This window comes from Rhineura floridana, chromosome 1 (genome assembly GCF_030035675.1).
Source record: "Rhineura floridana isolate rRhiFlo1 chromosome 1, rRhiFlo1.hap2, whole genome shotgun sequence".
Taxonomy (NCBI): Eukaryota; Metazoa; Chordata; class Lepidosauria; order Squamata; family Rhineuridae; genus Rhineura; species Rhineura floridana.
Window position 1 is genome coordinate 188468482 of NC_084480.1, and position 12304 is coordinate 188480785.

The window sequence follows — 12304 nt, forward strand, 5'->3', positions numbered from 1 at the left end:
ACAATCACTGGAATATCTAGGATTGATCTGGGTAATAGGTTATCATAGGGCTGCACCAGAAATTACATTTTTGAAGTGTACTGCTACAGTCTACAATTTATGTAAGCAACATCACTGCTGCATGTGCACCAATTTAATCCTACATCTTTGTACTTGAATTTGGGAGCGCCCCTCCCCCCCCAAACAGCATACTTGTGCACGTCTCCTACAGGTTATGGCTGCAAGAATACACACACAATTTGGTAAACATGATTAGTGAAATGCGTTGTACAAAAGTACCAGTATGAATACAACAGTCATGTTTGTTATGTAAATTATGTGTTCTAGTGCTGCATGAATTTTTGGGACTACATTTTGCACTTGGTTTTTAATATTTCATGGTAAGTTTTTAAATAATACATAACTTGTTAAAAGCGTAATCATTTGGGGATGAGGAAGATTAGAAGTCTAAATGAATAAATAAGGTTTTAATTCTGTGCAATAGAACTTTGGCTGCTTTTTGGCCCATAGGCTCCCCAAGGCAATGTACAACAACCGTAAAATACCAATTTAAAACAACAATAAACATAATAAAAAATTCAGCGGCAGAAAAACCAAAACAAAAACACCATCGAACAGAGAGCCAGACAGGGATCTGATCAGGGGGAGCATAGCACAAGGCCTTTTGGATCTTCCTGAGAGTTAGTTGGAAGGGCTAGACAAACCTCCCAGGGGAGGAAGTTCCAGAAAGTCATGTTCCACATGCCACACTAGCTGATGGTGATACAACCAGAGCTTGGAAAAGTTACTTTTTTGAACTACAACTCCCATCAGCCCTAGGCAACATGGCCACTGGATTAGGCTGATGGGAGCTGTAGTTCAAAAAAGTAACTTTTCCAAGCTCTGGATACAACACACAACAGAGCCTGTCCCAGAGAGCTTAGTAGGCAGGAACATATAGGAGGAGGCTGTCCTTTAAATACCCCAATCTCCAAACAGTAGGACTTTAAAGGTGATAACCAGCACTTTTGAATTTGTGTCAGAAACATACCAGGAGCCAAGACAGATCAAATAATGTCAGAGTGACATGCTGTAAATACTGGGCCACTGATAGCATCTTTCTACACCATCTTCAGTTTCCATCGATCTTCAGAGGCAGCCCCATGTTCAGATCATTGCTGTAGTCTAGTTTGGATGTGTCAGTGACTGATTGTAGGCAACTGGTTTGAATATTGGGCAAAGTCTGTAACCCCCTTTTAACATGCCAATCGGCATGGTTACACTGACTTCCATGGCTGCTCCCACACTGGTCAAAGTTGATGTAAACACTCAGCCATGTGGCTCCTCTTAATAGTGTATTGGGCATACTGTGCAAGTGACCTACCTTGTAAGGCAAGAGGCTAAGCAAGCTGCTAGATGAACCATCCAGGTGTTAGTCTTCACATGGCAGCAATCACAGAGTTGCTCACCATGTCAGTCAAAGTCCATAGGAAGAACGTCTGGCTCAATAATGTTTCCTCTAGTTTGGGAAGTTGTCAGGAATAAAGGTAAAGAAAGAACTGTCAATGGAGGTCATTTTACCTGGCCTTGAACCTATGAAATCAAAAGGAAATATGCACCTGTTTGGCTCCTTTTGCCGCCTGTAGAAATAGATTGCCTGCTGAAATCTGTAGTATGTAAAGGCAAGACAGCTAAAGAGGAACGTGCTTAAGTGAATGTGTGACTTCTTTTATTTGTGCATATGCATGTCACATTATTCATGCATTAAGTCTTGTTAGCTTACAGCCTTACTCCCGCCTCCCTTTGTTGGCTTTAATTCAACATACTGCCTACCTTGCCTCACACTCCTTTTTCTTCCTCTGTGTAGTCAGCAGCAAAGTGATGCATCTTAACAATATGCTTCAGAGAGCAAAGTTACTGCACATCTGCTCATCAGAGTGTCAAGGGACCAAAAAGCCCATTAAAAGCAATTAATGAAGGCTTGACAGATGGCAGAAGTCTCATGTAAATAACTAGGCAAGAGACTTGAGAACCTGCACATGAATGAAATTGTCTACCAAATGAAATTTGTGACGTTCAGGCAACTTCCCTGTATTGTATTAGATGCACTTAATTCATCCATTTGGATCCTTTTTAACTATTCTAGGTTGTTGTTTTTTTTAAAAAAAATAATCTATGTTATTTGGAGATAGGCTACTCTAGCTTTCACTGGAACGCAATAAAATTCCTTTGAGAAATTGCTGGCATTCTTTCAATCAAAAGCCTGAGGCTCAATGTTGGTGAAACTTTTACATTGGCCTCTTATGAACCAGTGACAACAGAAAGCGGCTAGCATCCAAACCAGGAAAAAAGGGGGGCAGAAACCAAGATGCTAGAAAAGTAGAAATTTATTGTTTGTAAAAACCCAACGTGTTTCCGCCTGTTGATTTTCAGGCCTTCGTCAGGGGAATGCAGGCTAGAAGCTAGGCTGAAACGCGTTGGGTTTTTACAAACAATAAATTTCTACTTTTCTAGCATCTTGGTTTCTGCCCCCCTTTTTTCCTCTTATAAACCAGCCCTACTGCTTTTACGTAATTAAATGATGGGGCAGAATACTAAATATGGGATGGGCTTCAGACAAGTAGTGCAGTTAAGTAACTTTTAGACTCTAGACTAGTTAAAAGCTCTCTAGACTAGTTAAAAGCTCTTGGGTGCCATGTGCTGGGAATGACCTCTGCTGAGGTCCTGCAGAGTCCCTCCCAGTCAGAGTAAGCTGACTGACTGCATCACAATTGTGGAATGTGATTACATGGGACATCAGACAAGCCCCATCCCTTGCAGGTTTAAAATGGGCCTTAATGACCTATCTCTTTAGTGTAGCCTTTAGCAACTAATTTTGTCTGAGTAGCAGAACTAATATTTTCACCTGATATTAATAATGTTATATAATCTAAAACTGCATTATTGTATGTTTGACTGCGGCTTGTAAGCTGCTTTGGAAAGGTTTTTTTCTTAAAAAGCAGTATACAAATTTATAAAATAAAATAAAGAAATCTAAGAGTGATAAATATTCTAATAATGATTTGTTTTCTTTGCAGGAGCTGCTTACCTGCTGTGAAGAAGGTAAAGGTGAGATTAAAGATGGCTTAGAAGTGATGCTTAGTGTGCCAAAGCGAGCCAATGATGCCATGCATCTCAGCATGCTAGAAGGTATGATTCAGAGTCATCACTTTTATCTATGTAAATTTCTAAGAAATCACCAGTAGCACCTGGCATGTAAGCAGTTGTTTGTCTGATTGCCTCTGGTAAGCAAAAATTAACTCCAGGCAACCAGGGAAGGTTTTATAAACTGGAAAACAAATTTAGAAATGATGATTTGCAATATAACAGTTGCTTACAATCGTGGGATAGCTCCAGCTACCATTGAAATCAGATTGGTTGTGCATTTGGTAATGGAATAAGGTGACCTTTTTATTGCACAATTCATTTTTGATCAATGGAGGGATATACAACCAGATACTACAGATCAAGTCCCATGGTGAAGTTGCTAATAATGGGGAAGTAGCTAATCAACCCATTTGAGGCACATAGTCATTTATATTCAAACAGCATCTAGGTGGTGGTAGAGTTATCACCAAAATATACCTGAGATGCAATGTGAGGTGAATTTGGATGGTTCTGCAAAGCCAGGGGTATATGTAGGAATTTCAATTAAAATAATTTTGATAAAATAGCAAAATGTATGTGAGTGCTGTTTGTCCATCTCTTACAATGTCAATCAGTAGAAAGGTTCTGACTTTAATAATCTACCAGGTTGCACGCTTTGTGGAAGATTCCATCTTCATTTTAGCGCTACCATGACATGACTCCCTGTTCAAAAGATATCAAATATGTTTTGTCTAAATATGTTTTTGAAGATGTTTTGTTTTAATATATTTTAATGTCTGTTTTTATTGTTTTATAGTATTTATAGTGTTTTTGTTTGGTGCCCTGGGCCCCTATTGGGAGGAAGGGTGGGATATAAATAAATAATTATAATTATTATTATTATTAAAAAAACAGCTTTCATAATTACATTTTATCTGAATTATGCTTACTTTTTATAGGAATTATGCGTCTTCATTCTTAGTAACGTTAGCTACATTTTAAAAAACTTTCTAGTTTAAAAAATAACGTTTTGATTGCACAGCCTCTAAATCCCAAGTAACTCATATCGGTCATAGTTTATGTGGCCATTAGTACAGATCTGTTTAAGCAGAAGTGTTGGAATAACCATGGATTCTAGCATTAGTAGTCGTCTTGTCAGGAAGTATGTGGGCAGGCTCTGTGGAATATTCCAATATTTCTTTTGCACAGGTCAGTCTTTTAAACAAACTCTGTTGAACATTTGCATTGTTGACATCTTAAGTGAAAGCATTTCCTTTTAGGATCTGATCTCTAAGCCTTCTAATCCATCTGTTGATACTTGTGTCCTTTGATGGATTATGTATTAGACTTATAAAGAAAAAAAAATTCTTATTGCCATAGACATACATTTTCAGTTGGGGGAGGCAGGAATGAATGTGATGTAAATATTGGTTTGCCATTTCAAGCCAGTTCTGTGTATGATTGGTACTCTCTTTGGCAAGTGTAGAAAGCTTCATCCAGGTGAAACTAAGGACCTTTTATGTGGGTCTAACAAATAAGTTTTCACTTAATGATAGAAAAGGAGATTTCTGCTCCTTAATTGTCACCATTTATTTACAATGAATTTTGGATTGGCTCCATGTTGGAGATCCATTTTCAGTTGGGAAGCAGTTGAGTCAAACCTGTTAACATTTTTCATCTGAAACTGGTTTAAAATAAAATAGTACCCAAAAAGGCTTCTTAGGTGATGTTTTGCAATATGTAAATGTTGTTGTTGGCAATCAATTAAAAGCTAAAGAAAACCTAAATATGTTGACAGCTTTATTAAGTAGTAATGAGGCTGTTTCACAAAGTATTAAGACAGTGGATTTCCAACTTTGTACCCTGCAGGAAACCCCTTCCATATTGATTAATCTGCTGAGGAATCCCTGCAAATTGCCATGGAATCTTAATATATACTAGAAAAGATTCTGGGCCACAGTCTAATATATACATGGAGTTCATAGTGGACCACAGAGTACACTATATTGGGGCACACCACTGCCCTTCATGACCTGAGGATGCCATCTAGAGAATACCCAACACAGTCTCTTGCAGCAGCATGTTACAACGGCATGTTGATGATGTAGTTATCTTTGGGGTAGCTTGGCCTCCATTACTAATCTTGTCATGGGGGGGGGCTTAAAAGCTTCTGAGGAAATCCAAGGGTTTCCCTGAACAAAGTTTGAAAACCACTACAATAACAGATTGTAGAAAGTTTTATCACTTAATATTGTTTGAGTTTTGTTTTTCCCCCTTTGCTTCACATTGCATCTTTCAATTGCTCCAACTTGTTCCTAGGTTTTGATGAGAACATTGAATCTCAGGGAGAGCTCATCCTTCAGGAATCCTTCCAAGTATGGGACCCCAAAACTCTCATTCGGAAAGGTCGGGAGAGGCATCTTTTCCTCTTTGAGATGTCACTGGTCTTTAGTAAAGAAGTGAAGGACTCCAGTGGGAGAAGCAAATATATCTACAAGAGCAAATTGTTTGTAAGTTTGCAATTAGAGTGAATAAAATTCAAACAAATGTAGTTGTTAATGACAAGCAGATGTGCTCAAATATAAGCATACAGAGAGCTTTACAATATAGTGCATTACTATCCTTCCAGACTTTTCCTGAGGTTGGAGAAGTGGAAAGAGCAATCTGAAGGTATTTACCATAATGGGGCCATACAATTTGGCAGCTGACCCTGGAGAACAAATGGCAAATTTTGCAAAGTCAAGGCAAAAGATGGTTGAAGGAGATATATCAGCGTTAGAGGCCTCCTTCTCTGCACGTCATTGACAAGAGCTGGCTGGCCCAGCTGCTATCTAAACACCTGGTTGTCACTGCTTAAAGCCAGGGCTGGTAATGTGAATCTCAATTAGTCTAGTCTTGAATGTCAGACACATGGCATTCTCTAGTTGCCATTTTGCCTCGAAAGGATCAGCAGCCCGTTAAGTCAGACTGGAAGTGTATGGGGCTCAGATCTAATGTAGTAGTGTGCTCACTTGGAAACCACAGCAGGAGGTTTCACCTTGCCAGTCTTATAGCCAGCTAAGCAATCACTGGACCAGCTCCTGGGATTGGGTGGAGGGTTGGATGAGAGAAGAACTCAGGTGTGTAGGTTAGAGGATGTTAGTTAATTAGTCGCAGTCCCCTTTAATGAACTGGTTTAAAAAGAGAATTGATTGTGATTCTGTCACTTTTTGTCAGATTAAGTGGGGAAATTAGGCATTTTAGGATCCTGTTTTATAATTATTTTAACAGTGTTATGGGCTGGTGCGGATTCCTACTTTTTCTAATGGGTTTCATACGGTTTTACAACTTTGTGACAAACTATAATGGAATAGGTGAAACTTTTTCTTATCTTGTTAAGGGCATAGGGGTGGAGATGTGGTGACTGTAGTACTGATATAATATGATGAAAGAAGTGAAGAGCTTTCTGAGTCCCCAAATACACATAAGAAGTCTTTCACTTTTGTGGACATCATCAGTTTTGCAGATCAAAGACTACTAATAGAGCTGTATTAGTTCTTTCGTGTACATTTCTAACAATTCCAGCATTCATGACTACTGACTTTCAGGAGATGTTCAAGTAATTCTCCGGTCACAACTCATAGACCTGTGCTGATCCCCCCCCCCCCGAAATATGGATAGGCCCTTGGAATGTGCTTACTTAGAAAGGGGAACCTGTTGTGTGATAATTAAATGAGAAGATTGTGGGTGCCTTATAACATAATTAAAGCACCTAAAATTCCTTAATCGTTTGTTAGATGATTTAAGAAGTACACAGATGCTTCAAGAGATGAGGCCCTAAAAGGTATAATGGGATTTATACCTTCTTACTTGTAAAGGAACTAATATCTGTGTTGGAAGCCGGAATACACTGAAGCAGACACTTCAGCACCTCCTAACACTGTTCTTCAGCTGTGACCTAGAGACAGGCCGAACAGCAGACAGAAGCATAACTTCAGGGTATAGACTGCCAGTCATACCAATTTGCATGAAAGCTTTTGATTGATGCAACCAAACATGATAGCTTTTGTCCTAAACCAAGATTTGACCTAGAGTTTTCAGAGGAAAAGCCTTGTGAGTTTACTCCATTGAACCATGTAAAGTGAGAGTGATCTACAACCTAATGTCAACTGCAGCATGTCAAGGAACAAAATCCAGACAAGTCATTATTTATTTATTTATTTTGGCTTTTGAAATTATTCCTGTGTTCTGCTTCTTGTCTTGTATTACTGATAGCCTCTCTTTGTCCTATGCAGAGTTAAGATCCTGAACTGTTTTATTCTGCAATATCCTGTTTGACATCTGAAATAGAATGCAGAAAGGAAGTAGAGGAATAAACACTGCTAGATGGGGTGACAGGAATCTTCTGAAAATGCCAGCACAATAATGGGTCCCACAGAGTGCTGGTTGACATCCTCTCTTACAAGAAAATAAAATGCATCCTAACAATTTTGTAGTGGATTAACAGTGCAATCCTGTGCATTGAGTACTTAGACGTAAGTCCTATTCAGATGGGGCATGCCCCCAGGTAAGTGTGTATAGAATTGCACTCTTAAACCAAGGCACCTTTTGGAGAGTCTTTATCCCAGTACTGACAGGGGCTGCTGATAAAGTAGATTAGAATGGAAGGTAATTATTGAAGCTTACTATAATACTCAACCTATCATAAAACATCCTATACTGTAAATGTAGCTCCCACCACCTAATAATTCTTTTATCTCAGAGTAGCGTGATTCTGAAATTTGCAATTGAAATTAATTACGGTAGATTGAATATATAAGAACATAAGAAGAGCCTGCTGGATCAGGCCAGTGGCCCATCTAGTCCAGCATCCTGTTCTCACAGTGGCCAACCAGGTGCCTGGGGGAAACCCGCAAGCAGGACCCGAGTGCAAGAACACTCTCCCTTCCTGAGGCTTCCAGCAACTGGTTTTCAGAAGCATGCTGCCTCTGACTAGGGTGGCAGAGCACAGCCATCACGGCTAGTAGCCATTGATAGCCCTGTCCTCCATGAATTTGTCTAATCTTCTTTTAAAGCCATCCAAGCTGGTGGCCATTACCGCATCTTGTGGGAGCAAATTCCATAGTTTAACTATGCGCTGAGTAAAGAAGTACTTCCTTTTGTCTGTCCTGAATCTTCCAACATTCAGCTTTTTTGAATGTCCACGAGTTCTAGTATTATGAGAGAGGGAGAAGAACTTTTCTCAATCCTCTTTCTCAATGCCATGCATAATTTTATACACTTCTATCATGTCTCCTCTGACCCGCCTTTTCTCTAAACTAAAAAGCCCCAAATGCTGCAACCTTTCCTTGTAAGGGAGTCGCTCCATCCCCTTGATCATTCTGGTTGCCCTCTTCTGAACGTTTTCCAACTCTATAATATCCTTTTTGAGATGAGGAGACCAGAACTATACACAGTATTCCAAATGCGGCCGCACCATAGATTTATACAACGGCATTATAATATTGGCTGTTTTGTTTTCAATACCTTTCCTAATTATCGCTAGCATGGAATTTGCCTTTTTCACAGCTGCCGCACACTGGGTCAACATTTTCATCGTGCTGTCCACTACAACCCCGAGGTCTCTCTCCTGGTCGGTCACCGCCAGTTCAGACCCCATGAGCGTATATGTGAAATTCAGATTTTTTGCTCCAATATGCATAATTTTACACTTGTTTATATTGAATTGCATTTGCCATTTTTCCTCCCATTCACTCAGTTTGGAGAGGTCTTTTTGGAGCTCTTCGCAATCCCTTTTTGTTTTAACAACCCTGAACAATTTAGTGTCATCAGCAAACTTGGCCACTTCACTGCTCACTCCTAATTCTAGGTCATTAATGAACAAGTTGAAAAGTACAGGTCCCAATACAGATCCTTGAGGGACTCCACTTTCTACAGCCCTCCATTGGGAGAACTGTCCGTTTATTCCTACTCTCTGCTTTCTGCTTCTTAACCAATTCCTTATCCACAAGAGGACCTCTCTTCTTATTCCATGACTGCTAAGCTTCCTCAGAAGTCTTTGGTGAGGTACCTTGTCAAACGCTTTTTGAAAGTCTAAGTACACTATGTCCACTGGATCACCTCTATCTATATGCTTGTTGACACTCTCAAAGAATTCTAATAGGTTACTGAGATAGGACTTTCCCTTGCAGAAGCCATGCTGGCTCTGCTTCAGCAAGGCTTGTTCTTCTATGTGCTTAGTTAATCTAGCTTTAATAATACTTTCTACCAGTTTTCCAGGGACAGAAGTTAAGCTAACTGGCCTGTAATTTCCGGGATCCCCTCTGGATCCCTTTTTGAAGATTGGCGTTACATTTGCCACTTTCCAGTCCTCAGGCACGGAGGGGGACCCGAGGGACAAGTTACATATTTTAGTTAGCAGATCAGCAATTTCACATTTGAGTTCTTTGAGAACTCTCGGCTGGATGCCATCCGGGCCCGGTGATTTGTCAGTTTTTATATTGTCCATTAAGCCTAGAACTTCCTCTCTCATTACCATTATTTGTCTCAGTTCCTCAGAATCCCTTCCTGCAAATGTTAGTTCAGGTTCAGGGATCTGCCCTATATCTTCCACTTTGAAGACAGATGCAAAGAATTCATTTAGCTTCTCTGCAATCTCCTTATCGTTCTTTAGTACACCTTTGACTCCCTTATCATCCAAGGGTCCAATTGTCTCCCTAGATGGTCTCCTGCTTTGAATGTATTTATAGAATTTTTTGTTGTTGGTTTTTATGTTCTTAGCAATGTGCTCCTCAAATTCTTTTTTAGCATCCCTTATTGTCTTCTTGCATTTCTTTTGCCAGAGTTTGTGTTCTTTTTTATTTTCTTCATTCGGACAAGACTTCTATTTTCTGAAGGAAGACGTTTTGCCTCTAAGAGCTTCCTTGACTTTGCTCATTAACCATGCTGGCATCTTCTTGGCCCTGGCGGTACCTTTTCTGATCTGCAGTATGCACTCCAGTTGAGCTTCTAATAGAGTGTTTTTAAACAACTTCCAAGCATTTTCGAGTGATGTGACCCTCTGGACTTTGTTTTTCAGCTTTCTTTTTACCAATCCCCTCATTTTTGTGAAGTTTCCTCTTTTGAAGTCAAATGTGACCGTGTTGGATTTTCTTGGCAATTGGCCATTTACATGTATGTTTAATTTAATAGCACTGTGGTCACTGCTCCCAATCGGTTCAACAACACTTACATCTCGCACCAGGTCCCGGTCCCCACTGAGGATTAAGTCCAGGGTTGCCGTCCCTCTGGTTGGTTCCATGACCAACTGGTCTAGGGAATAGTCATTTAGAATATCTAGAAACTTTGCTTCTTTGTCATGACTGGAACACATATGCAGCCAGTCTACATCTGGGTAGTTGAAGTCACCCATTACTACCACATTTCCTAGTTTGGATGCTTCCTCAATTTCATATCTCATCTCAAGGTCTCCCTGAGCATTTTGATCAGGGGGACGATAGATCGTTCCCAGTATTAAGTCCCTCCTGGGGCATGGTATCACCACCCACAACGATTCTGTGGAGGAGTCTGCCTCTTTTGGGGTTTCGAGCTTGCTGGATTCAATGCCTTCTTTCACGTATACAGCGACTCCACCACCAATACGTCCTTCCCTGTCCTTCCGATATAGTTTATATCCAGGGATAACCGTATCCCACTGGTTTTCTCCATTCCACCAGGTCTCCGTTATGCTCACTATATCAATGCTCTCCTCTAAGACCAAGCACTCCAGTTCTCCCATCTTGGTTCGCAGGCTCCTAGCATTAGCGTACAGGCACTTGTAAGCAGTGTCTCTCTTCAAGTGTCTTTGGCACTTGTGGTTTGGCCTGTGGTAATTTTGCTCTTCTGAATTTATATCCTGTGCCCCTGCTCTCACAATGCCTACTTCTAGGCCTACCCCTTTTAAAATTTCATCATTTCTTTGGTTTTTATCCCAGGGGGGAGGTTTATTCCGAACCGGACCTTCCTCAGCTCCTGTCAGGTTTCCCCCTCAGTCAGTTTAAAAGCTGCTCTGCTACCTTTTTAATTTTAAGTGCCAGCAGTCTGGTTCCATTCTGGTTCAAGTGGAGCCCGTCCCTTTTGTACAGGCCCGGCTTGTCCCAAAATGTTCCCCAGTGCCTAACAAATCCAAACCCTTCCACCCGACACCATCGTCTCATCCACGCATTGAGACTGCAAAGCTGGGCCTGTCTGGCTGGTCCTGCGCGTGGAACCAGTAGCATTTCAGAGAAAGCCACCTTGGAGGTCCTGGCTTTCAGCATCCTACCTAGCAACCTAAATTTTGCTTCCAGGACCTCATGGCTGCATTTCCCCATGTCGTTGGTGCCAACGTGCACCACGACCACTGACTCCTCCCCAGCACTGTCTACCAAACTATCTAAACGACGGGTGATATCCGCAACCTTCGCACCAGGCAGGCAAAACACCTTGCGGTCTACACGCCCATCACACACCCCACTGTCTATGTCTATGTCTATGTCGATCATTAGGATCGAATCACCCACTACAAGGATCCCTCCACCCACTACAAGGATCCCTCCACCCCCATATATGCCACGTTTATTGAGTTCTAACTTTCCCAGTTTGTCAACCTCTATCTTCTCACAGTATAAAAGATGTTTACCAATAGCTTGGTCAAACTAAAACCTGAACTTTTAATTTAAGCAGAGCATACATTAGAAATTACTTATGAAATATTTAGTGATCTTGGTGAAGAAAAAAAGGACAGACTGAAGATTAGCCATGGAATATGAATAAAATACAGGGACAGTTGTTAACATGAACCCAGTTAGGAAGCAAAAAATATCTCAAGCAATTGTCATCTGTCTCATTTTCTTTTATTCTGCAAAGGCATTGACCAGAGGTTTGCATGGCTTTTCTGGAGAAATATATGCAGTTTTCTAATCTCTTCTGATTTTCAGACCTCAGAGTTGGGAGTCACGGAGCATGTGGAAGGTGATCCTTGCAAATTTGCACTGTGGGTTGGAAGGACTCCTACTTCAGACAACAAAATAGTACTAAAGGTAATTGAGATGTACTGATGTGCATAAGTGTGTGAAAGTATTTTTGAATAACTGTCATTCTTAATCAGACTTGCAAAACATATTACTCGCAATTCTGAGCCTCAAACATGAATTGGGAGTTCACACAGATGGATATGAGAAGAAAAGGATATGTGGGGCTG

General features: G+C 40.6%; 1 protein-coding gene across 6 annotated transcripts in view; it reads left to right on the forward strand.

Moving 5' to 3' along the window:
• TRIO (trio Rho guanine nucleotide exchange factor) overlaps positions 1-12304 on the forward strand; it is a 279134-nt gene that overhangs the window by 174646 nt on the left and 92184 nt on the right. For all 6 annotated transcript variants that reach the window (XM_061589413.1, XM_061589410.1, XM_061589377.1 and 3 more), the window contains 3 exons: positions 3057-3168; positions 5425-5615; positions 12042-12143. In XM_061589413.1, the coding sequence (XP_061445397.1) occupies positions 3057-3168; positions 5425-5615; positions 12042-12143 (405 nt within the window). The remainder of the gene's footprint in view (positions 1-3056; positions 3169-5424; positions 5616-12041; positions 12144-12304) is intronic.